Source organism: Polistes fuscatus, unplaced genomic scaffold (assembly GCF_010416935.1).
Source record: "Polistes fuscatus isolate 324 unplaced genomic scaffold, CU_Pfus_HIC Scaffold6, whole genome shotgun sequence".
Lineage (NCBI taxonomy): Eukaryota > Metazoa > Arthropoda > Insecta > Hymenoptera > Vespidae > Polistes > Polistes fuscatus.
The window spans coordinates 6,408,660-6,435,204 of NW_025113140.1; the positions used below are offsets into that span (position 1 = coordinate 6,408,660).

The 26,545-nt window shown below is 27.7% G+C and overlaps 6 protein-coding genes across 9 annotated transcripts; 1 reads left to right on the plus strand and 5 right to left on the minus strand.

Annotated features, from left to right (window-relative positions):
* Positions 1-1,850: 1,850 nt before the first annotated feature.
* On the minus strand, positions 1,851-7,247 carry LOC122523176 (F-box only protein 11). Its single transcript, XM_043644819.1, has 9 exons — positions 6,926-7,247; positions 5,311-5,391; positions 5,007-5,267; positions 4,105-4,893; positions 3,107-3,959; positions 2,806-3,026; positions 2,507-2,725; positions 2,225-2,432; positions 1,851-2,028 (listed from the first exon to the last, which is right to left on the minus strand). The coding sequence occupies exons 1-9, from the start codon at positions 7,020-7,022 to the stop codon at positions 1,899-1,901; spliced, it is 2,859 nt and encodes a 952-aa protein (XP_043500754.1). The 5' UTR covers positions 7,023-7,247; the 3' UTR covers positions 1,851-1,898.
* Positions 7,248-7,420: 173 nt separating this feature from the next.
* LOC122523275 (CAAX prenyl protease 2) lies at positions 7,421-9,542 on the plus strand. The gene is made up of 7 exons (XM_043644937.1): positions 7,421-7,536; positions 8,169-8,274; positions 8,353-8,491; positions 8,563-8,655; positions 8,731-8,799; positions 8,878-8,940; positions 9,016-9,542. The coding sequence occupies exons 1-7, from the start codon at positions 7,421-7,423 to the stop codon at positions 9,210-9,212; spliced, it is 783 nt and encodes a 260-aa protein (XP_043500872.1). The 3' UTR covers positions 9,213-9,542.
* Positions 9,543-9,739: 197 nt separating this feature from the next.
* LOC122523417 (BTB/POZ domain-containing protein KCTD3) lies at positions 9,740-14,681 on the minus strand. 3 transcript variants are annotated; one of them, XM_043645142.1, is made up of 12 exons: positions 14,483-14,681; positions 14,228-14,329; positions 13,846-14,159; positions 13,623-13,763; positions 13,350-13,538; positions 12,786-13,265; positions 12,579-12,695; positions 12,139-12,144; positions 11,209-11,348; positions 10,942-11,128; positions 10,596-10,874; positions 9,740-10,506 (listed from the first exon to the last, which is right to left on the minus strand). In XM_043645142.1, the coding sequence occupies exons 2-12, from the start codon at positions 14,284-14,286 to the stop codon at positions 10,298-10,300; spliced, it is 2,121 nt and encodes a 706-aa protein (XP_043501077.1). In that variant the 5' UTR covers positions 14,287-14,329; positions 14,483-14,681; the 3' UTR covers positions 9,740-10,297. The 3 variants fall into 3 exon arrangements, with proteins under 3 accessions (XP_043501077.1, XP_043501074.1, XP_043501076.1); XM_043645139.1 differs by having other exon boundaries at positions 13,623-13,778; positions 14,483-14,680; XM_043645141.1 differs by lacking the exon at positions 12,139-12,144 and having other exon boundaries at positions 13,623-13,778.
* Positions 14,682-15,958: 1,277 nt separating this feature from the next.
* Positions 15,959-18,164, minus strand: LOC122523381 (dr1-associated corepressor homolog). Its single transcript, XM_043645082.1, has 2 exons — positions 17,734-18,164; positions 15,959-17,672 (listed from the first exon to the last, which is right to left on the minus strand). Exons 1-2 carry the CDS (start codon positions 18,162-18,164, stop codon positions 17,654-17,656), a joined length of 450 nt encoding a protein of 149 aa, XP_043501017.1. The 3' UTR covers positions 15,959-17,653.
* On the minus strand, positions 17,932-22,339 carry LOC122523380. Of its 2 annotated transcripts, XM_043645080.1 has the most exons (10): positions 22,087-22,339; positions 21,634-21,699; positions 20,529-20,696; positions 20,264-20,426; positions 20,032-20,103; positions 19,725-19,844; positions 19,494-19,598; positions 18,759-19,034; positions 18,470-18,562; positions 17,932-18,401 (listed from the first exon to the last, which is right to left on the minus strand). In XM_043645080.1, exons 1-10 carry the CDS (start codon positions 22,164-22,166, stop codon positions 18,291-18,293), a joined length of 1,254 nt encoding a protein of 417 aa, XP_043501015.1. In that variant the 5' UTR covers positions 22,167-22,339; the 3' UTR covers positions 17,932-18,290. The 2 variants fall into 2 exon arrangements, with proteins under 2 accessions (XP_043501015.1, XP_043501016.1); XM_043645081.1 differs by lacking the exon at positions 19,494-19,598.
* A 1,008-nt stretch (positions 22,340-23,347) lies between these two features.
* Positions 23,348-25,370, minus strand: LOC122523418. Its single transcript, XM_043645143.1, has 4 exons — positions 25,215-25,370; positions 24,415-24,564; positions 23,740-23,913; positions 23,348-23,656 (listed from the first exon to the last, which is right to left on the minus strand). The coding sequence occupies exons 1-4, from the start codon at positions 25,323-25,325 to the stop codon at positions 23,462-23,464; spliced, it is 630 nt and encodes a 209-aa protein (XP_043501078.1). The 5' UTR covers positions 25,326-25,370; the 3' UTR covers positions 23,348-23,461.
* Between the last annotated feature and the right edge of the window lie 1,175 nt (positions 25,371-26,545).

Here is a 26,545-nt window from a genome sequence, read left to right on the forward strand (position 1 = left end):
ACGTGTTGTCACTAACATAATGTTATTTCTTTTTTGTTTTTAAAACAAAAAGAGAGAGAAAAAAAGAAAGAAAGAAAAAACAGATTGTTCGTATAATAGATACGAGATTATATGTATATTAAAAACTACTCCTTTCAGACAGTTTAATATTTCTTACTTGTTGTATTTGTTAATTGATAAACACCATTATACACTGTGTTTAAATTCATTATAGTTTAAATATTTTGTTCTTTATTTTATTATGCACATTGCTCTTAGGCAATTTAGGACCATCACAATTAACGACGCAAGTGGTGTAATTAAAAGAATGCCATACGCGTCATATTACGAAATACATTTTTTTTTACATTCACAAATTATTAAAATGTATAGATAATTGTTTATCTTCATTTTGATTATATTCCAGTTGTATATTGTGTTTTTATAGATACGTATATATCTATTTTAGTATTCCTTATTTTCTTTTCTTTCCTTTTCTTTTTTTCTTGTGTCTTTTTCTTTTCCTTGGGAAATTGTGATATCTCGCTTATATGATAAATTCATAACTACAGTCGCACTTGATATATTTTATTGACAGTCGATCTTCTTCATAAATGTATTTATCGGGATTTCCTTGAACAGTCTATGGATCGTTTAGTTTTTTGTTTTTCACTTCTGCAAATTTTAAGTATAATATGTGCACTTTTTCTTTAATTTTTCCTTTTCTTTTTCATACGTTCCTGTATACACTACTATTATTTTTCAACTGTTGTGCAAATTTTGTTAATATACTTCACGTGTTAATAATGTTTATGCTTTCTGTTTTTAAATAGCAAGAGGACCAGTCAATATCGCTATTCTACCGAGTTCCTTACGATATACACAATTTACATTTTCTTCGGCACTATAATGTATATATACCGTAGAGACTTTATCATAATATGTCGCATTTCCACTGTACTGGATTTTTTGACATAGTTCATTAATACGTTCCAATGACAATTTCGTTCAATGTCTTTTTCATTAGGACATATACACAGATTTTTCTTTTTGTTTACACAGTTATCACTGCACTCTTTTCACATAAAATTTAGATAGCAGACGTGTCTTTCTCTCTCTTTTTCTCTTTCTCGTAACAGAGGATATTTGAAAAGTTCGGTATTTTTTTCTACTTAATTACAAATTAATATTAATTTTATATCATTACACAACACAATTATTTTGGCGGATTTTATGTCCTCTAATTATTCCGTTCATCGAGACTTGTAGATTTCATCGTACCACCTTTCACTTTGATGTCTTTCTATTAATGTTTCTTATTTATGGGTTTATTATTATTATTTTTACTATTATTATTTTTTTTTATTATTATTAGTATTATTATTATTATTATTATTATTATTATTATTATTGCAGAGTTCTCTACTATCTTTCAATGTAAAAGAAAAACCCCAGTGTCCCATAAATAAAATAAAATAAAATAGTCAAATATGTTATATACATTTTTGCGCTATTACATAAACCGTAACATATGAAACAAATTTAAACTTTTATTCTCAAAGAAAAAAATAAAGAAAAGAAAACAAAAACATAATATGATATTATTAAAATATCAAAAATTAAATATCAATAAAAAATATAATTTTCTTAATTAAATTAAATTATGAGATTTGTCGATAATATATGAATGAACAAATTCTATATGTTGATATAGAATCAAATTACATAAATAAATATGTAAATGAAAAATGACAATGATAAGAATTTCGGAAAAAAGTAATCATGAAATGATGGGAACGGTAAAAAAAAAATTAGGGTTATAATAAAGAACTCAGCAGCACCAGATGCTGCATATGTGCAATAAATTCAACTTACATGTTCAATGTTGTTTGATTATTTAAATTAGTTCAGGTTAATTCCTAGTTAACCATAAGTGTATGTGACTCCATTGGTGCAGCACTATCGTACAATGTATCAGTGTCTTGTGTAGGCTCACCCTGAAGTTGACACTGATTACTTAATGTACCAGCACCGCAGTCGCAAAAGAATCTGTAATTATTCATTTATTCTTTAAATTCTTATTTTATATATATAAAGTGCCTCTATGATTATTCATAAATTTACAAATAATATATAACTATAACTGTAATCAATGTAATGCGATGGGTGACAATATTTGATATATCACTAATAAGATTTGATTGTAGATCATTTTTTTTAAATAATATAAAATTACATATCTTACCGATCATGTCTTATAAATTCTACATCGTGCCCTGCATGACAAGTTTTAATGCAATTGACACATATTGCATTGCGATCTGTGGTGTTGCAAGTTTGACAGCGATAAAAGTCATGCATTGGAAAAGAAGTATATGATGAAATTTTGTACAAACATTGACCATTCCCAACTGCCTTTTCCACAGCGTCTTGATTGTTGAATATTTTATTACCTAAATGAAATGAATAAGTATTAATAAATAATTCATATTTGTATTGTAACTGATGTTGGTATTTATATATTTACCTCTAGTCGTAGGTTGTACACCACTTGCTAAACATAGACCACCAAATCGATTATTAAAAATTTGATTAAATTCTAATGTTGCAGTTGCATTATTAGTTATTTCAACGCCTGCTGCTAATCCATCAAAAATTCGATTCCTCCTTAATACTGGATGAGATTGTGTAGATATAAGCACCCCGGCTTGTGCATTGCGAAATATATCATTTTCTTCCAAGACACCTACATTACATGTAATATTTAATATAATAAATGGATAAATTAATAAATTACAATGATAATAATAATTTTAGACTAATTACCTTTACCACCATTAAATATACAAATTCCTCCATCTCTTCCATCGAATATCTTGTTCCTTTTTAATGTAGGATTACTGTCTGTTTTAATCCAAACACCTGCCATGGCATTATCAAAAATTTCATTTTGTTCAAGTAAACCTAAACCACTATTGTACACAAGAACACCACCATTTTGTCCGCCCCATATTTTATTTCCACGTATCACTGGATTACTTCCAGTTCTGTTTCCAAAAAATCATTATTCGAATTATTATTTATTATATTGTTATATATTAAATTGTATATATTAAATATTATTTACCTTATTTGTACTCCCGAATAAAGATGATTGAAAATATCATTATCCTCTAGTTTCCCATGTCCATTATCATAGAAATAAACTCCAACTTGTTTTCCACTATGAATTCGATTTCTTCTTAAAACAGGAGTTGATCCTGTAGTAATCCAAACTCCTGCTAAAGTATTGGCATAGACTTCATTTTCTTCTATTAAACCTTGTCCTTTTTCATGTACATATATACCTCCATGCTGACCATGATGTATTTTATTATGCCTAACTATTGGATCTGAATTTGTTCTGATTTGTATTCCAGCCAAAGCGTTACCATAAATATTATTATGTTCTATTAAACCTCTTCCTTCTCCAAATATATACACACCTCCTTGATGGCCATTATAAATTTCATTTCTTCGAATTGTTGGGTTTGAGTTAGAAGTAATCCAAACTCCAGCAAAATTGTTCGAGTGAATTTTGTTATCAATAAATTGTCCTAATCCGTTTTCATGAACATAAATTCCTCCTGTTTGACCATGATGTATCTCACAATGTACAACTGTTGGATTGGCACCAGCTTTTACTTCAAAACCTGCTATTCTATTATTATGAATATCATTGGCCTCAAAATATCCAAGACCATTATCAAATGTGAATATTCCAACATCTCTGCCATGATGAATGTGATTCCTTCTCATAATTGGATTGGCATAATTTTTAACCCAAATACCAGCTAATGCATTCCGAGAGATTTCATTGTCTTCATAAGTTCCCTGTGCATAATCGGTAACATAAAGCCCAACATTTTCACAATCCGATATGTCACAGTTCTTTACCACAGGATTAGCGCCAACACCAGAGACACAAACAGCTGCTCCCACTATAATACGCAAGATATTGGAAAAAGATTTTAGAAAAAGAGTTTTTCAATTTAAAACAAATAAACAACGTAATTGTCATATTAACATTTTTTTTCTTCTATTTCTGGTTGAATATTTAAAATTATTAAAATTGTGTATCCTTACCAACACTCGAGCTTCTAATAATGCAGTGATCGACTGTAGGACTACAGTTTTCACCTACTTCCAAACAATAATGTTTATGATGTGGAACTGTACTAGTAACATCTGGAGTAAACTTTAAAGTAAGGTGGCCAGCATATGCACGCTTAGCACCTTCTACAAACATTACTGTAGATTCACTTTCTCTTTCCAGTATGACTGATTCCGCCACATTACCAGGAGCTGCTCCAATAAGTGCAACATCACTGTCGATTACAAGAAATTCACCTCTGTACGTTCCAGCATGTAAGAATACCAAGTGTTGAGGTGCTTCTTCTATTGTTTGAGAATTACTTCCACAACAATTTCCTTGAGCACTTGTATTTCCATTGCTATTAGAAGAATTACTGTTGCTGCTTCTATATTCATCTACATAATCTAATGCTCCTTGAACTGTGTTGAAATATGGCAAATTACGCCCTTTGAATTTTAAGTCCTGGAAGCCAGGTCTAACATGTACTCCCCTATATAATTGCCTAAAGCTTTCTTTCCATGGATTTGGATAATCTGACTCATCCGGAGAAACAAATTCAAATTTACAAGGTGCTGGATTAAACAAAGGTAAGTCATATTCATATACTTGTTGATACAGAGATTTCCATAGTTCTGTGTCATTTGCGATAGCTTGAAAACGTTTACAAACTTGCGAAACTCTACACAAATCTTGTTCCATTAAATAATTGAATATAGTAAGCAACACTTCATCCGGTAATTCATATTGGAGATAATGTGCCGCTGTATTTGTATTTGTACCTATTAAAACGAAATAGATTTATACATAGATTATTACTTAATTGACAATAAAACAAAGAATATACATTTTACCTACAAAAAGTCAATTCATTGATAGACATGTTTAAACTTACCGTCAGCAGAAAGTGAACATGTTCTCCGTGGTCGTTTTCTTGCTGGAAGGGTAAAACTGCCAAGGGTAGCAGCAATACTATTGCCACTTGAGGGGGGCAGCGCAGAACTTGTGCCAGGTGCTGGGTCCGGATGAGGTGGACTTTTACGTCTCAAATCATATGGTGAAGAATGCGAATGCGATGGAGATGGCGAAGGTGCAGCTACACCTGACACACTAGGCGAAGATCCTCTTCCACCACTACCACCACCACCACCACCACCTCCTGCTCCTCCTCCAGCCCCCTGATCCTCCTCCTCCGCCACCTCCTCCACCTCCACCTCCACCAACACCACCGCCAGTAGGAATCTGATTTGATGCTGGACATGGCAATTCGCATGGCTCGGCTATAATACACCAAATTTATATCACTATTATAACATTTTTACAATAAATAAACTAATAGTTGCTTAACGTGCGTTTCTTCATTTTTCTATTCTTTTTAATTATGTTTTGTATGCATGCATGTATTATAATTAGAATTGCTATGTTTTCAGAAAAGGTAATATTTAGAAATATCTAATAAAAAACTAACTCGATTTGATGATTTTCTTAATAATATATTACTATTACACACATATAGTGTAACAAATTACTTGTATCTGAACTACAGAAAAATTGAAAAGATTATATTTTAAAATAGCTGTCAAAATTGAAAACTGTTACCAAATAAATTTCTTCGAATTTCAATATTTTATCAATTTTTCGTTTTTTAGTTCTCATTGAAAAAAGCTCAAGTATGTATATGCTATTATATTTAATATTGATCTAAATATATCTAAAAGAAAAAGAATATACTATCACCATGTTAATTACGAATATTGATTACTATAAACATCATTTGACAAGTTTAAGAAAATCTCTTTGAAGGAGATAAATTATAAGAATAATTACATTTGTAAATTTCATACTAATGAAGTAAGAAAAGAAAAGAAAAGAGGAGAAGAGAAAAAATACCAAAACGTAAATGGCCAAAACATAATATAAAGCATAAAGTAGACAAAAATGAAAAATATACAAATATACAAATCAATACAAAAAAAAAATATCTTTTTCGATCGAGGTTTAAGAATCTTATCAACTGCCTTGGAATCATAATAATCATTAGGGAAAGTAGAATGACACAGTGATTTAACGTAAAATATATATGACAATATTGGTTCATTGAAACAGCTGTGTTCTTTATCTTGAAGTATTATTGAATTTTTTTTAATTGTACACGAGGAAGACGTTCAGGTTCGTACAGCTGTGCGGGTAGTAAATTGACATTACGAAAAGAAAAGAGGGGAAAAAGAGGTAGAGGTGGACAGACAAGCAGACAGACAAGCAGACAGACAGACAGACAGACAGACAGAGAGGAAGAGGGAGGGGAGGGGGAGAGAGATAGAGAGAGAAAAAGAAATGGAGAGAAGAGAGAAAAGAAAAAAGGAGGTGGGGTGAGGCGAGGTGTAGACAGGACGGACGTACCGGAATAAAAATTGACAATGGTAAAAAGACAGGAAAGGAAATCGATGATTAAGAGAAAAGACGAAACGATCGATGAACGATGAAACTATATACGTCGTTAACATTTAAAAACGTCATCCAGAATTACGATCGGTGCTTTCGATAGACCTTTCAACCTATAAAATCGTACATATCTGCAATGGACGTGTTGTGTGTGTGTGTGTATAAGCTGAAGGGTGACTGTCGCGTTTAACATCGTCGGCATTTTAAAGCAAGCTTATGTTATTAAACTGAGAGATTTAAATGGGATTGTAAAGGGTTTATTTATTCCTTATTATTATATTGAAAGAAAATAATTAAAAGATAGAGAAAATATAAAGGTAAAAAACGAGTTGCGACAGGTAAGAAGTGAACCGATGCCTTGGGATGCCTTACCCGAGGTGGTTCTTGACGGTAGGGGAATTCTATTAGCTCCTTTTCTTTTTGATCTTCGCACGTAGTTGCGCGATGACGTAAACGATGCGCTTGGCATTTTTCCCGTGCTGAACGAAAGAAAATAATGCGAAAATTGTTAAAATAACTAAACACTAAACAATGGCGACACTTCTACCGAGCCCAGCGGCCATCTTCTCATCGACGGTAGCACTGTCGACTAGTATTGGAGCGCCAATCGGATGAATTTCTGTTCTTCTCTCTCTCTATCTATCTTTTTCTGTCTCTTATCCACTCACCCTCTCTCCTCTTCTCTTTTGATCGTACTCGCGCAATCTCTCTCTTTCTCTCTCTCTCCTTGAATCTGACTTTCTTTCTCTTTCTCCCTTCCCCGTCACTTCTTCCGTCGCCTCCCTACACTCCTTCAACCCCTTACCGATCCCCCCCTTGTACACTGTGAATTGCCACCACACAAGCAACCAACATTAGTATGGAGTTATGGAGACCACAGGTCGAAATGCCGATTTATCCTGTATCTCCGGAATTTTCTCATGCTTCGTATTATCGGTTGTTTATATCGCGAGTTTGTACGTATGGAATTCTCCTCACAACAGGTACAGAAAATCTATTTAATCTTTCAAACGTTAAACTGTACAATCATTTCTCTTGTGGCTCCGACACGCTTTGCTCTTTAACAGTGTCTCTCGTAGGCAAGCAGGCAGACAACTACGAATGAAAAAAAGTATATGAGAGCGAGAGAGAAAGAGAAAGCAATTCCTTCTCTCCCCCTCCTCTTTCAGTTGGTTCTCCCACTCGTGTAGCTCATATTTCTGGACAAAAATAAGCTTTGCTTCAGCGCTCGTGGCGGAGACTCTTTAAACTTTCCTTCTTTCATTTTTTAGCGGAATATTCAAAAATATTTCTCGGTTAGATATCTTAACTTTTACGAATATTAATTATCGAAATGTAACTATTTTAATTATTCATTCTTATATAGAGCAATTCTTTTTTCTTGTTTATCTTCTTATTTTTCCTTTGTTTTTTTATTTCTTTTCAATGTCAAAATTCTGTACAAAGTTGAAACTTTAATTTCAAATTTTAAACTGATAATTCAATTAGTTCAACACTTTTTTTTAATTTCTATTAAAAGATCCATTTATGAAGCATTTAGATGGAATCGATATTTATAATATAAATTATATTTATATTAGATTATTTATCGTATTACTATATTTTTAACTTGCAGAGAACATCCTTCTACTATAAAAAGAAGATTCTTTAGTGTTTTTGTTGTTGCTCTTATTTCACCAATATTTTTATACGTTGGTTTGGACGAGAAGGTTTATCAAAAAGTAACTATTTTAAATACTCTTGTCTGTGTATGTAAATTAAATAAATGTTTATATTATTATAGCAAGAAAATATTCTAGGCAACCATTTGGGAATTATTGGGTTTACGATGGTCTGGCCTATTCCAGGCAAGTATAATACCATTTCTTTTAACAATGATCTTATTTTTGGGCCCATTGAGCGTACAGATTTTTAATGGATTCTGGAGATTATATGCTGGTTTGTAATCAAAATAATATATTTTGTAATATCGATATTGATAATGCAATTAATCATTTTAATTTTGTTAGAGCCTATGTACTGGCTAGGAAGTGTACATACATTAATTTGGTGGAGAAATCACATTGTCGCACCTCTGTCGGAGGAATGGACTTTTAGAGCTTGTATGTTACCATTACTTTTACAATGTTTTACACAAACTACTGCCATTTTTATATGCCCGTTATTCTTTGGAGTAGCACATTTTCATCACGTAGTAGAAAGAATTAAAATGGGAATGGAAATAAAACTTGCTTTATTCATATCTTGTAAGTATTTCTTATCTATCATTTTAATGGTATAAATATGTAAAAATATTTTTATTAATGAAAGATTGGGATGCATAGGTTTCCAATTTGCATATACTACATTATTTGGAGCTTATGCAGCATTTCTATTTGTTAAAACAGGTAGATTATTTTATGCTATCAAACTTATATTAAATAATATTATTCTAATAATCTTTGCATTTTCTTTTTTCGTAGGACATTTTATAGCTCCTTTCATAGCTCATTCATTTTGCAATCATATGGGATTTCCTGAATTATCGGAAGTCGTAGCTTATAAAGATCCTTTAAAAAGAGCAGCTCTATTTTCTTTATTTGTCATTGGTTTGTTTGCATGGTGTTTTCTATTAACACCAATGACTGATCCAGCAATATATCATAATAATTTATTCTGATATCTGAAGATTTATATGAATTATATTTTGCAAAGTTGTTACGGGTGTTAGACTGTAATATTTCTATATCAAGTATCTCATTTGTAACTAAATAATAATTAATCATGTTATGAAATATGTTAATACTTAAGATATACTTATAAGGATATACTTGTAGATTACATTACAAAATATGTCTACATTAAGTTTAATAATGGATATATTAAGTAATAATATGCGTACAACGCATAATGTGATTACACTTGATGTAATATCAGTCAGAAAAACTATAAAATATCACCGTAGTGCCTGAGAAAATAAAACTTTTACTATAAATTAAAGTGCCGATAATATTAGACCAAAAAATATAATTTTACCCAATGTTATATTTTAGGAGTATAATTTATAATATACAATTTAATATTATAAATACACCAGAGTTTTATTTACTTATTTGAGAATATCTAATAAAAATATTATATATCTATATATAATATATAGATATAGTTGATATATCAGCTTTTATGAAATAATAATAATAATAATTACATTAAGAAATTATAGATTACATTTATTTAAGCTTCTTATATTTTAACTTAACAAATTGAAAAGTCCTAGTATCTTTGTCTAATATTTATAATCCTAAAATTTATCTTTTTATCACATTTATTGCTGAATTATATTCAATATTATAGTTTCATAAAAGAGCTAACAATAAACAAAAACGACAGCAAGATTTATTTTATTTCTATCATTGAGTATTAAAGATATTTGTCAACTTGCTTATTTTGCAATAATTTTATCTTTGATTTAAAGTAGTAATTTTAGAAATTGCATGAAAATGAAAAAGAAAATATATTTTTTTTTCTCTTAAAATATAATCAGTTCTGTACGTTACTATTTTATTATTTGATCATTTTATGAACAGAGAATTATCAGCCGTTGGCTTTAAAATAGGAACTATAACTATAATGACTTAATTTTGACAAATAATAGATAATAAATACGTATATATATAAATGCGCATTAACTTGCTAAAATACGTAAAATCGGGAGAAAAAATGAAAGAAAAATCAAGTAACTTAATATAATGATAAAAAACTTACTTATTGTTGCTGGCTAGATCCAGCTATTGCTTCAGTGTTATGCGATTGATTAAGAAATAAAACATTACTTGTTTTAATTCTTGCACCTACACCTGCGAGCGATGGACACGGACTTATACATGGTGTTGAGCAATGACTATTACTTAGATCACATTGGTCTAACAATTTCCAAAGTTCTTCTGGCGTAGGTCCACCAGATACATCTGATACTATTATATAAAAAAAGCATCAATATTATACATCTTAATATTTTTTCAATATATTATAGAAAAATAAATACTTTTGTTAATGTAAATACCTTTATCTTGATGAAAGGATGGATCCAAAGCTGTTGTTAAATCCCACATTTGAATAGTGCCATTAGAATGCCCAGTAAATATAAAACGTCTAGGCCTGGAGCCCATTCGACTAGATCCTTCGCATTCATGAACATAGAATGAACTAATGATGCTACAATCAACCGATTGTATTACACAAACTCTTTTTCCATTTGATGCTAATCGTACGAATAATTGATCAGTTTCAGGTACAACTTTTTGAACAAAAACTTGCTCATCATCTTGTTCACCAAATGGACCTATAAAATGGAAATAAAATACTAATATTCTAATAAAGTAGATTTAATAAATTAATAAAAAGCATACCAAAATCATTTCCAGCATAATAACTGACGCAGGGTTCAACTGCTTCTAGAGATACTATTTTAAAACTTGCTTCAGGCGTTGACCCAGGTTGTGTTGAAATCATACCACGAAATCTTGTCACTGTCCAAGTTCTTACATGATTGTATTCAGAACAAACAGACACTAAATATTTCTCTGATAACGTTACCTAAAATAATGAACAATTTGTATCAAATTTTTAGATTTCTTTTTAATTTTTTATTAGTTAATGATTCAACAATTTCATACTTTTGTTACACTACTTTGATGAACGGTGAATGTTTGAAATAATTGTGGTCCGTGACCAACAGTTTCAGGATGTTGGACAATGACTCTGACACTACCAGATTCTGTACCGTAAGCAATTTCAATCCAATTTCCGCAGAGACCTATGAAAATGAAAAAACATAATTAAGATATGTACTATAATCTAAACATTTAGAAGTATGAATTTTAAAATACTTTTCCTTTAAGAACATATAAAAATATATAAAATATACAATATAAAAATATACAATATAAAAATGACTACTACATACAAAAATAATTATAATAGTCGTATAAACACATTAAATATTAATGCATTATACGCAATATTTAATAAAATTAATATGCAGTTGGTAGTAAACGTTTTATTATTTTCTCTCTTCCTCTCAGATAGCAAATATAAAATATTTAATTAACTAAACTTAAATAAAATAAATTAGCATATTTATACATATATACTTATTGTGTAAATAATAATCGAAAAAGAAAATGTAACGATTAAAATAATTATTAATAAAAACTTTGGTACAACTGGATGCATAAGAATAGCTGGGTTATAGACAGTTAGTGTGATATAGCAAAAAAAACGTTGATACGAAGAAAATATGAACGTGTATATGTTATACACATGCATTTGATAAAGCTACTTATTTACAATTGATCTTATACATAAACTATTCCATTAGGAGTAATGTAATGAAAAATGAAATAAATAGTTTTTTTAGCTATACAAAGCTGTGCATTTTTTTACTTAGCATATAGCTGTAATTTTATTCAAACTTGAGAGGAAGAGAATTTTTTGTAACTTACACAAACGTTTTATGTGCAATTAAATAGTAAATGTTAAGAAATGGTATTTAAATTGTACGTGGAATCGGAAACAAACACTAGATTATAATGACCCATACTTGCCTTGTGCTAATTATCCAGTTGTACGAAATCATGAGGCAAAGCATGTAATAATAAACTCGTATTAATATTTGAAAGCCGCATATATGTTTGTGGCTTAATAAAAGGGCCTTGATATATAGTGTCAAAGGAGGAAGGATAAGTTATTGCTTTTCTTATTACAGGCATAAGTATACACATACATAAAACCTTTATATATGCATATTAACTTTATTATTAGTTTAATAATTAAAGGTATGAGACTAATAAGAATTTCATATCAAATACGTGTGATAATATCGTACTAAAAGTTAAATAATGTATATTAAAATATAATAAAATTTCATTTGATGTATGTGCTAATCAAAGTATTAATAATTATCTAATGATATTTAATGAATTCACACTTAATCTATTATTATTAATAGATTATATATATGACAATGTTGAATGTTTTAACTCACTTGTTTTTGGCGTTAGATAGACTGATATAGCAGTAATAGGATCATAACTTGGATCACGATACAATTCACTTACAAGAAGATCATTATCTTTCATTCTAAGAGGAAATTTTTGCATATCTGTAATATAAATACGAGATAATTTATAATTATTTGTTACCATTATAAGAAATACTTATAATGGATATGTACTATTTCTCCTGTATTTACCAATATAATAAATAGAACCATTGTTACAACCAAGAAGAAGAAATGTGCCAGCAGTGTCAAATGATAGAATAGGTTCTACATCTTGGATTTGCCAATGATGCGTCATCGCATGCCAGACACCAATCTTTCCAGTAGGTGAAAGAGCAACTAATTGGCTACCAATAAAAAATAAATATTCCACACGGACATTCAAATTAAAAGTACCAATATTTGTTTTAATGCCATATTCGGAAACGCTCCATAATCTCACTTGACTTCCATAGGAAATAGCTACCATTTTACCATCAACTCCACTACCTATTTTTGCATTTATTGCTACTCGCTCAATTATAGATTCAATGTGTGGACTTGTAAATGCATGCTGCCATCCAGATGAATCTTTTAATCGATAACATGTTATAAAATGTGCATAAGCAACAACTATCCAATTATGATGTGCTTTTATAATTTGCACTCTTAAAGGGTCTACCCAAGCTGAAACTAAATTATTTAATAATATAATACCTATGTAACACATTTACGTAATGATATATTTTAAATAAATATAAATTGATATATTCTTACCCTGTTGAGGTCCAAATATTACACCGACATCATTTTTGTATAATTTATTTAAATCTGCCGAATTATTTCGAATATGTCTCAAATCTAAAGATGGAGTTCGTGAATGAGGTAAGCCACGTTGAGAAAGTCTATAATCTAACGATGAATTGCGCACATGAGAAGCTATTGGTCTTTTATGATTTTGTTGTCCTAAAAATATGTAACATATAATTTAATTTAATATTAGTTAAATTGAAATGAAATAATTCGACAATAGCATATATTTACAATTACCATTTGTATTTTGATTACAAGGATATGAAGATATTATAGGTTGCAAAGTAGTGGCTGTATCTGTCCTAGATATAGAAGTTGTTGTTGCAACTCTACCGTGAACTGAAACATCGCTGATATTTGGGGGGATGGTTGCCGATTCTTGTAATGGAATACCTTAAAGGTAAAAAAAAATTTACATAAAAGAAAAATAAAAAAGAAAAAGCAATAAAATAATACTAACCAGGTGGTGGTAAATAACCAGAGAAAAGCACATCACCGCATGAAGATTGAGTTAAATCTTCGCATAACATTAATCGCTTTACCAAAGGCGTAATACCATAATATTCTGCTTCATGTCTTAAAGAACGAATGTCAACGTTTTTTAAATTAATATCCTTGGTACGTAGATAATTTAAAATGATAGAAAACATTCGTGGATCTCTATCAATAAATAATGCGCCATCCAAATCTTGATGACTGGCAATTCGATTACTTAGTAAAGCAGTGAAAAATGAATCAGGTATCCATGTCAAGGTTTGTTGAGACGTAGAAAATCTTTAATAAATAATATTTCGTTTTCATTAACATATTTATTAGAAATATGTAGTATCTTTAATACAAACCTAGTTCCTCCTACGTTTAAATGTACGATATCACTTCCTAGCGTATAGGATGCTGTCATTTTCAGTATTAATATCTATATACGCACAATATAAGCACAATATCTAGAAAAATGATAAACAGTTGATAAAATTTGATAAGAGTTAATGTTACTTTCAAAAGGTTATGAAAATACAATCCAAATTCAACAAATCTATTGCAATGTTAATTTTAACATTATTAATGTTAAAAATAAACAATAGGTTAAAAAATCGTACGTTCATATTTCCTTAATATTAAATGTTTCATCAATAAATATGCATTCTATACAATTTCATATTTCTTTTTTTCATTATAAAGATGTTATGATTGACCAATTCGCCTCCACAATAATAAAATGTAAATGTTATTAGACGTACGCCATTTTAAAATCGTTTAAATTGTGTGCGGCAATGGCGTATTACCTTAATTTGTCATACAATATATGACACATTATAGATATTTGGCGCCATATTCGATTATTTGCTTTGTCTTTTGGCAGGAATATAAACACATAATTTAAAGTATTCATAATTATTAATACATACCTTCAAATTAACATCTTTACATTGTCTGTTTAAATTATGATATTTATAAGTTTTACATAATATTTTTTTACATCCACGAAATATCAGTACACACAAACAATTTTTCTTTTATAATTATCATCATTGATTGTAAACAAATAAATAATATTAATATCCAAGTTTATTTACATACAATTATTTTAGTTCTGTTCTTTTTTTATTCTTATATTGAAATCATTTTCACGCAACAGCGTTTCAAAGCTGAAAGGACAAAAATGGACAATAGAGTACATTTTGTAAATAAATGCAAAAGTTTAAATAACAGTAGATTTTGTTTAAAAATTTAAGAAATTTGTATATATTATTTTATAATCCAAATATAAATATCTTATTAACTTAAATACAATATCTTTTCATTTACAATGTTAATAAATTGCATTCTTATAATAACAAATTAATACATTTTAACAAATAAGATATCGTGATTTCTTTTTAACATTAATATAGTATATCATATATTATAGAAATATATAAACATAGAATACATATATAAATATATATATATATATATATATATATATATTTGTTTGAAATTATTTTACAGATTAATTACTACATAAAAAATGTTTTAAACAAAAATATATGATTTTTATTTCTTATGCATAAACAATCACTATCGAATTTTTGAAACCCTATACATTTTTTAACTCATTTCGGAACATAACAATTTTTATAACGTAATTTATCATTTTTTAATTATTACAGTAACATACGAATAAAGAATAAATATAGAATTTTAAAATGTTGTTACATATTTGTTTACGGATAGTAGTATTAAGAATAGTAATTAAATTAGTTTAGTTAGTTAGCAAGTTTGCGTTTGAAATATTTAGTAAAATTAACTAAAATTTTTAATATGAAATCTTTTTCCTAATTATAATGTAGGAAAAAATAAACATATCGTATATTATGATTATATAATTTGTTGCTATTTTAAGTCCTTGTTATTATCGATTAGTTAATTAGCGATCCATAATAATAATGATAATAAAAAAAAACAGATTCGTTTAGACATCTCTTTTTCTATATATTTAGTATCAATTAATATTTAAACTTGTATAATTTTACATAAATCTTAAAATTATATAAATTTTGTCCAAAACATTTTTTACATTTATGTACCTTCAATTTTTGTTTATTTCAAAGCAACTGATCTCGCGCAATTAAGATGCCTAAAAGCATGTATATATACAGGTTTGTATATGAATTGAAATAATTTCACATATGTTCTTAGAAATTATTGCAGTAATATATAATCATTTGTTTTGTCTTCAATGAAATATAAAATTGGAAATGTTAAATATATATATATATAGGAATCTTATATAATACTAAATAATATTAATTAATTAAGAAAATCTCATTAATCGTCAAAATATATTTTTAGTAGAAACAAAAATGGCATTTTGTAACATGATTAAATCACTATAATTTTAAATAACTGATTTATAAAAGAAATCTCTGTGTAATAAAATGCAATATTATTATTATTGTATTATCAAAAAATAATGAAACAATGATGCAAAAGTTAAAATGATAATGATAAGTCATACAATAATTCAGCAGTCATAATTATAATTATAGCGATAATAATAATAATTGTAATTTTGTAAATATTAATAATGATGAATTTTAATTATTTAATGATATATAAGCTGGACGGCTGGGAGTAAGGAAAAATATTGCATTAGATTTAAAAAATTTCCTACATAACTATTCATGTATATCATAACTAATTAATTTCTTGTTACGTATTGAAGTTTCTTTTAGTTATAGAAAGATTTAATTTTAATCTCATTAACTAAATAGTTTACAATGTTAGGTATCTTTCCTAAAATTTATACTTCTGCGTATCAGTCTATAGTTAATTATGTCTAATATTTTTTTTTAAACACCAATATATTCTTTACTCTATTCTATTTTGGAATTTATACATCACTTTATTATAATTCTTAAGTAGCTCTTTTCATATAATCCATAAATGTATTTTTTAATCCATCTGTCGAATTATTATTAAGCACTGAATCATTTGCTCATAATATTATAATTTTGGATACTTTTATTACTAATCTTTACTTTAATTACTTCCTTATGCTAGATTGTTTTTATACATATTAAAATAGAGTACACATACATTATATATATATATATATTTATATTTTTCATTATATATATATATGTATATGGATCATTTCATGCCAAATCGACCACTTTTTCAGATGACCCCTTTGGCGTGGAATGACCCATATATATGGAAGCTTTTCTACGATTAGACATTGCAAATATAGACATTTAACTGTTCTATTCAGATCTTTATACATATATATATATATATATATATAATATATTGCACACATGCATGAAGAATCTAAACATTTTGTACAGAGTCTTTTTTGCATTTGTTAACCTTTTAACTATCACATGTAAAAACTGCATTTTTTTTATGCTTTTGGATCAAGGTATTATTTTCAAAAGAAAAATTTTCTTTACTCTATGATGAATAACTATGTTTGTATTTTATAAATATATTTCATTCTATTAACCTAATTAATTATGTGTTAACAAAATAATGACAAGCCTGACAAGTATATTAGTATTTTCTAATCCAAAACACGAATAATTGATATTTTTTGAAAAATTTGCTATTTTTATAATTTATAATTACAAACATTTGATAAATACAATAAATACTGTTTTTCTGGAACAATGTTTCCTTAATTTATAAATAGAACATATAATTCATCATCTTGCATATATTAAAATGATTTACGTTGTAATTTAGAAGCAATAGTTAATTAAGTACTCTTTTTATTTTTATCTTCATTAATTGTATGACCTGTCTCTGAAAACATTTGATGTTATCATAGACAGAAATAAACAATCTACTCTATTATTTCACTTACAAGTTGTACGTCCAAGTTCCTTTTGATGACTGAATGTAACGAAGTGGCATTATCGTATCTCTAACGTCAGGACTTTTTGATCGTCTTAAACAATCTTGGTTTGGACCTTTGCTTCCTTGATTGAAATATATACCACTATTGTTACCACGGGAGATACTGTCGCTGCTTGCTACTCTTCTAACGTCATTTAGTCTTTTATGTTCACTGTTATTTGCTGTCGTTGTTATATTATCTGATCCTGAATCACGAAGTTTGTATGTATGTGAATTATTCTTGATAAACCTATGATTCGAATCATTAACAAAAGTTTTTGAATTTCGATTTAAATTAAAGTTTTCATTAGATCCATTTCTATTATGCATTTGTGATTTTTCATTAGCTTCATCAATGCTATAATGATTGCATACACGATGTTCATTGTTAAAATTCATGTCATTATCAACGCACTGATTAGAGTCGAGTGAGTCAGAAAATTCTGGACTTGGAATAGAAGTAATACTGCCAACGCGAGAAAAGCCAACCGTCCCCTGAAGATTTTGAGGACGGCGTCAGAAACATCATTCTTCTAATTCATCCATTCGATTTCTAACTGCCATTTCTACTACTTCCAAACTGGGATAGTCCAATTCTTTGACTAGACATAATACGGCAGAGAGTATATTTGAGTTCTAAAATATGAAAACAATTAAGAGAAAAATTATTAGATGTAAAATATTTAATTTTACATAATACATACCCTTGTAACTGGTCGTCTATGATAATGAAATTGCGGTCTACATTTTTCCTTATCCGAATGTCTTACCCAACCAGGCACTTGACTTGTATCTTCCTATATTAAATTAAATTTCATATATTACAATAAATTAGATTACATTTTTAAGAGAATATTTTGTTTATATATAAGATGTCTAAGGTTTTTTCGTATACACGTTGTGAGTGTATTCTACACTCAACATAAGATTAAAATGTTCTATAAACATAACTCAGACATCCTGTATATATGTATATTGATTTTTAATTCGGACCCTTTCAGTACTATGGTGAGTTGGCATTCGTCTATGTTGAGATGACGGTTGAGGTAATGGTTCATCGCACTCTATCTGTCTCTTATCATCATACTCGTAATTATTCCTGTCAAAACGATTATCTTCTTGAGTTTCATATTTAACACTGTATTGAGTACGTGGCGAGGGTGACGTATATAAACGCTGAGATGCATCATTATTAACAAATTCAGAATATCCTTGTCTCTCATCATAATCTCCATTATGTCTTGAAACTGCTGGTTGATCATCACTTTCCTGCAATATTATTTCTTATAGTTTATATTTGATGGTAAAGAACAGATTAATTTTCTCGGACAACATAATAGATTATAAACATGCAAATATAATTCTTATAAATAATGTTCTGACTACAAAGCATACGATATTTAATGAAGAGTAATATATATTAGCTTATGCTTTGTGTGTAAATACTATAGAATATTGATTATCTGAACTAAAGGAGAGATAAAATCATTCAACACATTCCACATTTTGAACTTTAGTATACACCGGAATAATGGATCTTCTTCTTTTTAATCGATGTTCAGATAATCAGATAATAGTTTAAGATGATTAACTTTAACATTATGACTTTATTGTTTCGTATGATTGTAGTGTTAAATCAAATTGTTATAGCATTGCCATGTACTACTACAAATTTATCTAGATAAATAATTACACTTTGGAAATTATGCGCAGTTGTGATAACAATACCTTAGGTATATCAAGAGTGTTAGTAGCCAAAGTCTCAATATAATTGCGTGATTCTGTAGACATGTTCTCATCTTTATTTTGACTTTTTGATTGCCCATTATGAAGCTGTCAGTATAATATTATTCAAATAATAAAAATATAAGATATAGTCAGAACATATACAAGATACATGTTATTTCAATTTTTCTAACATAATCATAAATTAACATTTCTTACGAGTTATAAGCTTACCTCATATGCATACTGATTGCTTGGAGCATAATGATGAGTTAATGATGTTTTACAGTTTGCATTTCTTCTGTCAGAATCATGATACTCTTCTTGCGTATGATGCATTTCATCGTAACTTCTCTGGAAAAAATAAATAAATTATACATCAGTCATTTATATACGGTAATCATACTGTATCAAATATTAGTATTTTTTTTTTAATAATTCCTAGATTAAAATAATTAAGAATTGCAGTATTAATTAGTTAAAAGCAATTTTAAGAATATCTAACTATAATACATTAACAAATTAGAAAGAGAGATTTTACCTGGTCGCTAGATGAACTATATCTCCTATGCTTTTCCACACGTGTTTCTTCAATATACTCAACAGGTACTTCCTTATTTGTAATGAGTTAACAATCATAAAACTTGTTAATATCATTTTCAACATTATACTTATAATAAATATATAATTAGTTTCGACAGAGATGCAACTTAATGGTTTATTTATAAGAAAGTTTAGTTTAAAAATTCATAATTGAAATGATTTTTTTTTACCTCTGGACTAATCATTTCTGATTGTGGCGGAGATGCATCCATATCGAGCGGATGCACGAGTACCCTGCCTCTTGACAACGCAGTTTGCACTTCTTCTGGAGATACTACTTTATTATCCAGCTTTTCGAGATTTGGTAAAGTTCGAAGAACAGTCAGTCGATATCTGTTAATTATTCATATCAGATAATAACGATAAAACGATATACTTATTAAGCGGTGATTGATCAGAAGTATGCATGTGTAAATAATTTAAGAAAATCTATACCCATCTTTTTCAGCGCAAGGATTTTCGTCAAGCCATAAATTCCTTAAATTGGGCAACTCTTGGAGATAACAAACTTCATTTAGATCTTTGATATTATTCTTTCTAATAAATAGACTTTGCAAATTGTTGCAGTATTGAAAATCAGCAAGCGTGTCGATATTGTTTACACTGCAAATAAAAATTTATATATATAATAACTCTATAGCAAAATAATATGAATAATTAATAGAAAACATACAAAACAAATAATTTCTAATTTGCATATACTTTACATTTATATTAGTAGGTATAATAAGTAAACAAAATCCACGAATAGACACGATTTCCATTTAAGTTAGAATATTGCATATGAAATTAGTATGTGGGTGAAACAGGTTTTATTGTTGTGGGTGGTACATGCGATTGCAAACTCCTCTACCAAATATGTTCATAGCAGGACTGGACAACAATCATTGTTGCTTCATGCGATATATGACAGTTATTTTCAAATAAAGATACTTTTTTTTTATGATCGTTATAACTTTGTTACTAATCAATTTTAAGAATGCAAATGTGTATATGTATATGACATTTCACTTACTCTAATTTGAATTCTAATGATTCTAATAATTAAATTTTTGCATTTCAAAATTGATAGGTTAGGAAAAAGGAAAAAATAGATTTATAATAACACATGAGAATTCTTTTAAATTGACTTTAATTGTAACAATTGGATTATCTCATTCTTTGACTTTGTCGATTTCTTATGAAATCCCGCGATTGCGTGTCAATAGTTGCACTACGTTTCTTTATTTCGCATGCATGCAGGTACTTGGAAAAATAAACCTAATTCTACAAATTGATATATGTATTTCTTGGAAATTTCGGTTCTACATACATAGATTAGTATATATAATATCGAAGATAACATTTCTTTTTAAAAAATAGGAAAATACGTTGAAATACTTCAATTCATAAAACCCTTTTTTAATTTTCAATTTAACAGTTAAAATACTTCATTCATTTTTATTGTTTCTATACTTTTTTTAGGCAACTTAAGTGATTTAAATATACATATATAAATATAATGTTAATCATTAAGAAAAGTAAAAAGAAAAACGCTTACCTTAATGACAATAATTCCACATTTTCCATTTTACGTAAAATGCTTACATCTGTTAATTCCGATCCCCTGTAATAAAAATATTAACTTTGTAATATTTTTTATTTATATTAGTCTTATATGAATATTTTAGATGAAATAATTATATACAGAAATAAGAGTACTTATAACTTCTACGTTAATATGCATATTTGAACAGAACAATTATATATGTATATAAAATAATTCTATTATTAAGTATATTAAAGATTAACTTTAATCATTATTTTGCTATTTGCAATAATATACACATATTTAACAGTTTACATTTATAATATGTGAAGTCAGTCAAGAATAAAATCACTGTATAGTGATTGTAATCATACAAACAAAATATTTGATTTATAAGTTAAATTATTTTTTCAATTAATTATAAAAATGACTTATTGACAAAATAAATGTTTTGTTAATACATACCAGCAATTGAGCTTCTTTACGGCAGAAAAATCTGACATTCGTGTACGTGCCACAATCATTTCTTCGGTTAATTTAACCATTGTTTCTTGTTAATTTTTTTAACTCAATGAACACAGAAAGTAAAGTAGAAAAACGTATAAACTTGATTAAACAAGTAGTTAATATAAAGAAGGTATAATTTGTAACATTACGATAAATTCGTTAAATCAGTTATTCAGCGATAACACCTCCGACCGCGTGCCATGATGGCTTGTCATCGTCTAAGCTCAAGGAACTAGAAAACAGTATTGCCAGATGTATCCTATGAATTTACCCTATTAGTATCCTGGTTTAATTTTATAGTTCTAGAATTTCCCAAATCTTGAAAATTCCTAGAAATTACTGAATCTTAAAAAATACAAGAAAGTAACAAATATAACTTAACATAAAATACTTATGTAATAATAATTATTGTAGACTATTGTAAATTATTCATGAATATAAAGTGAGTATACCGTTAAATCCTATGATTAAATCGTACACCGTTACGCTTACTAGTTTTTTGTTTGAAAAATATTGATGAGGTGTGGATGAATAATATTTGCAAATACATATATTAATATATTAATCACATATTTAACGAGTTTAACTTGGAAGTTTTATTAATAACAAGTGAATTAAAGAAATACGAAAATAGCGTATAGAAAACACCTGTTATTAAAAATCGTATGTGTTGGTAAAACTGTAAAAACAGCGGGAATAGTTGGTTTTTCCTATTTAATAGTTAGTCATCCTTTGTTTTCACTGTTATTCAAATATTTTTCAATATCAATTAGTTTGAAAAGAACATCCTATTATATAGAAATTTTAAATAAACAATGGCATTAAACATTGTTTGCATTTGTGCATAAGAAACATTGTTGCCTATAGGGATAGTGCACGACATTAGCACCGTCTAGCGTTCATAACATTTCGGGACTTTCCAAATATTTGCAGTATAAGAATAATGATGTAAAAAATAAAAAATATTGATTGTTGAGTTAATTATGTGCAATTATTAAAATTTTTCTGTTATTTAGTTTCTTTTACATCTATCATCGTTTTCGTTTTACTACTGTTACAAAAATGCAAGTATTATTGATGTTTTCGGTACAGTCACATGGGTTTATTTACTCATAAACTGTAAAGCTTAATTAATTTCTATTCAATGATCCTAATTGTTCTTAAAATCAATTCAGTTTCAATGATTTGATAAAAATTATTAATACAAATTATTCTTATTATGTATATATTTATTATCAATGTTTAATAAGTTCTATAAAGATCATTATACAATTAACATATTATACAACCTCGAATTTAAAATTATACAATAAAATAAAATTTACGCGTTATATTATATAAGAGTGTTTGAACAAGTTTCACTCTCTATATTTACTGTCGTTCTACTAGAAATCAAATATTTATGCTCATCAGGATTGTTTGGACTGCTAGTGATTATGTTAATATTATAAACAAAATCCCCACAACCTAAGTCATTGGAAAGTGTTATATTCTTCGGGAACATATACGGTAGCAACTTTCTTGTACCCTAAAAAATTAATATTTTATATTTCAATATTCGTAAAGACTAATTTTTATTCCTAGTATTATTTAATTAGGTTTGACTCTTACCGGTAGTATCGGACAAAGTTGACCTTCGAAATTGAATACTCTCGAAAAATGAAATTGTCGAATATGTGGTTCGAAATTGATAGATTGTTCTTCAGAAAGAAATTTACAAAGATTAATTGGATTGTCGGGTAATTGAAATTTCAAACCGTCGAACCTTTCCGCCATTACATCAATCTGTATTAAATAAATAAGATTATAAATAACATAATTGAAAAACACAACACATGTTTCAAAGAATGAAGTATACTATACAGAATTATAATATTGGAGTGCATTTGATGTCTCATTTTTAAATGTCATTTGTTAAATATTGTATCTTTGTTTAAATCGATTTTTTAAAAGAATATTTTAAATTATATTTTGAGCTTAATATTCAGTGTGTATTGCAACTATTTCGTAAAGAGCAGTAAACAACAGCTGTATAAAATAATTGCAATACATTGTGCATTTATTTCTCAAAATAATTTAATAACTTAACTTTTAACTAATAACTGAACTTTTAACTAATAAAAATTGAAGAATATCGACACATTAACAATCATTATAATATGGATATGGAGCTAAGCATCGATCACAAAACAGTTTTAAATTATTTGAAGATGCTGGATACAAAATATGAAAAAGATTTGTTTCACTTTTAGAAAAAATATACGAAGATACTTTAACGATACTTACGAGAATACCATCCTTTTCCGTAATGGGTTTTTTTATTGTCATGTAGACTTTGTTATAATTAAAATCACCAGTTATTTTAAAGTCAAATATCGAGTTATTGTTTATTAATATTTTCTCATCTATGATTCTTGTAATAGTAAAATTGAATGCCTGTTGATTTATACAATATATATTATTTATAAAATTACAATTTGTGTGTATGTGTGTGTGTCGATTTATTATCTTTTTACATCGATATTGGACTCATAAAAACAGTAATTAGTAGAATAATTACTCAGTTGCTACGTTTCCTATTGATACAAAAATGTACAAATGCTTTTACATGACTAACAGTTCTTATCAGCTCGTTTAACGTTAAAACAGTTATTGAAAATTTATCAGTAGAAACTTTAAAGCAACCGCAATTCGAATTTTATTTTCTAGTTTTTGTTAGAAGAAAATGAAACACTACAAATACGCAAACAAATGTTAATTTTAATAACAAGGAAATTTATTTTCGGTAAATAAAAAAAGTAATTAAATATTTATTTATTTATATATTTAACACTTTTCTTATGGTTAAAAAATTTAGTTAGAATGAAATATTAATTTATATTTAAATCGAATGTCTATATATATATATATATATATATATATATATATATACATATGATGCAAAAATTTTACAAGAGATTAGGATTAAACTTTAGTTTAATTTACTGGAGAATTCGTTAAATACAATAAATACAATTTAATTCATTATGACAAATTAACTAAACTATAGACGAACAATTTAAAAAAAATATATCCAAATGACTTACCTCTGTAGCCGTTAGCATACTAAAAGAGATAATCACGAGTGTTCTTATCAGCGTCATAGCGTAATATTTTTGAATAATCCAACGAATAAAATAAAAATAACAAATAAGCATAGGACTCGTAGTTCTTTGAGAAAAGACAAACTTGTGCTAACTGAAAAGTTGCTAGTGTTATGACTCTGCAAGACTGGGTAGTAGCTTGAAAAATAAAATATATATATCATTATTGTTCTAATTACCTTATCTTTCGAGGTAAACTATTTTCGGGCTTATGTTTCATATATTCTGAATAATATTTAACAATAACGTAACTATCTATCTGCCGGTGCTAGAAATTAATTGGTTTGAAAGTAAGAAGTAAAATAAGTTTTTAAATCAGAATGCAACGATTCGTGAAAAATTCAACAATATTTACAATTTTCTTTGCATGTGTTAGATTTTTCGTATGTACGTGTATGCGTAAGTGATGTACCGTTATCAGTCCTTATGCGATCGTGAGAAAAGAATAGAATCCCAAAAAATATACGTTAAAAATAATTAAATAAATAAATGTTAATAATAAAATTATTAATTACATAAAAAAATATACAACTGTCATTTGATTACAATTTAATTTATTATTACAGCAGCTACAAATAATCTGTGTTTGATACTTGTCAGTATATTGGTAATTGCTTTATTTTGGCATTTGATTAAAATTAATTAAATAAATAAATCTTGGTAATAAAATTATTAATTTTATAACAAAATAAGTCAATTGATTACAACTTAATTCAATATTAAAAGAGCTGCATACTTTATGTTCGATGCTCGTCAATATACTGATCATTGCTTCATTTTGGCAACATAATTTATGTACACATATTTTAAAACAACACAGCTAAATTATTAGAATGTATTTTCTTACGAAAAAAATACATGAATGAATCAGATATAATATATAATATATATAATGCTTATCGTAATATATAAGCATACGTCTAGATAAATAGTGATTTTATATATTATAATTACAACATATCTTTTTTTTCAACTATAAGACTTTGTTTATATTTATCAGAAATGATAAGTCTATATTGATCAATTATTGCATGTTATTTTTTCGTTTGTTCATCTATTTTTTTTTACACAACCTTACTTTTTCTTATTTCATTATTTCTTATGTTATTTTATTTACATTTAGTTCCTTATTTCTATACTCTTCCAATTTTTCTAATCAGTCATTTGTTATGCTCTCCTCCAATAATCTTCCGGACAGCCCTATGAAGAAATTCATTTAAAAACTTTTATAAAGTTCACAATTTCGTGGCATTTCTTTCTCCTATAACCCATTA

Coding starts and splice junctions, on each gene's coding strand:
- LOC122523381 (XM_043645082.1), bottom strand. CDS start 18,164: ATGAATTTTAACAATGAACATCGTGTATGCAATCATTATAGCATTGAT.
- LOC122523380 (XM_043645080.1), bottom strand. CDS start 22,166: ATGGTTAAATTAACCGAAGAAATGATTGTGGCACGTACACGAATGTCA. Junction 20,427..20,528: donor CCTTGCGCTGAAAAAGATGG/GTATAGATTTTC, acceptor AATAATTAACAG/ATATCGACTGACTGTTCTTC. Junction 20,104..20,263: donor CAGAAATGATTAGTCCAGAG/GTAAAAAAAAAT, acceptor ATTACAAATAAG/GAAGTACCTGTTGAGTATAT.
- LOC122523417 (XM_043645139.1), bottom strand. CDS start 14,286: ATGACAGCATCCTATACGCTAGGAAGTGATATCGTACATTTAAACGTA. Junction 11,129..11,208: donor ATCAAAGTAGTGTAACAAAA/GTATGAAATTGT, acceptor TCATTATTTTAG/GTAACGTTATCAGAGAAATA. Junction 10,507..10,595: donor ATCCTTTCATCAAGATAAAG/GTATTTACATTA, acceptor TTTATATAATAG/TATCAGATGTATCTGGTGGA.
- LOC122523275 (XM_043644937.1), top strand. CDS start 7,421: ATGGAGACCACAGGTCGAAATGCCGATTTATCCTGTATCTCCGGAATT. Junction 7,537..8,168: donor TGGAATTCTCCTCACAACAG/GTACAGAAAATC, acceptor TTTAACTTGCAG/AGAACATCCTTCTACTATAA. Junction 8,800..8,877: donor ACTTGCTTTATTCATATCTT/GTAAGTATTTCT, acceptor TGGGATGCATAG/GTTTCCAATTTGCATATACT.
- LOC122523176 (XM_043644819.1), bottom strand. CDS start 7,022: ATGCCAAGCGCATCGTTTACGTCATCGCGCAACTACGTGCGAAGATCA. Junction 5,268..5,310: donor TGGAGGTGGAGGTGGAGGAG/GTGGCGGAGGAG, acceptor GAGGAGCAGGAG/GTGGTGGTGGTGGTGGTGGT. Junction 3,027..3,106: donor TATTCGGGAGTACAAATAAG/GTAAATAATATT, acceptor TTTTGGAAACAG/AACTGGAAGTAATCCAGTGA.
- LOC122523418 (XM_043645143.1), bottom strand. CDS start 25,325: ATGCTTATTTGTTATTTTTATTTTATTCGTTGGATTATTCAAAAATAT. Junction 24,565..25,214: donor GTATGCTAACGGCTACAGAG/GTAAGTCATTTG, acceptor ATAAATCAACAG/GCATTCAATTTTACTATTAC. Junction 23,657..23,739: donor AACTTTGTCCGATACTACCG/GTAAGAGTCAAA, acceptor TTAATTTTTTAG/GGTACAAGAAAGTTGCTACC.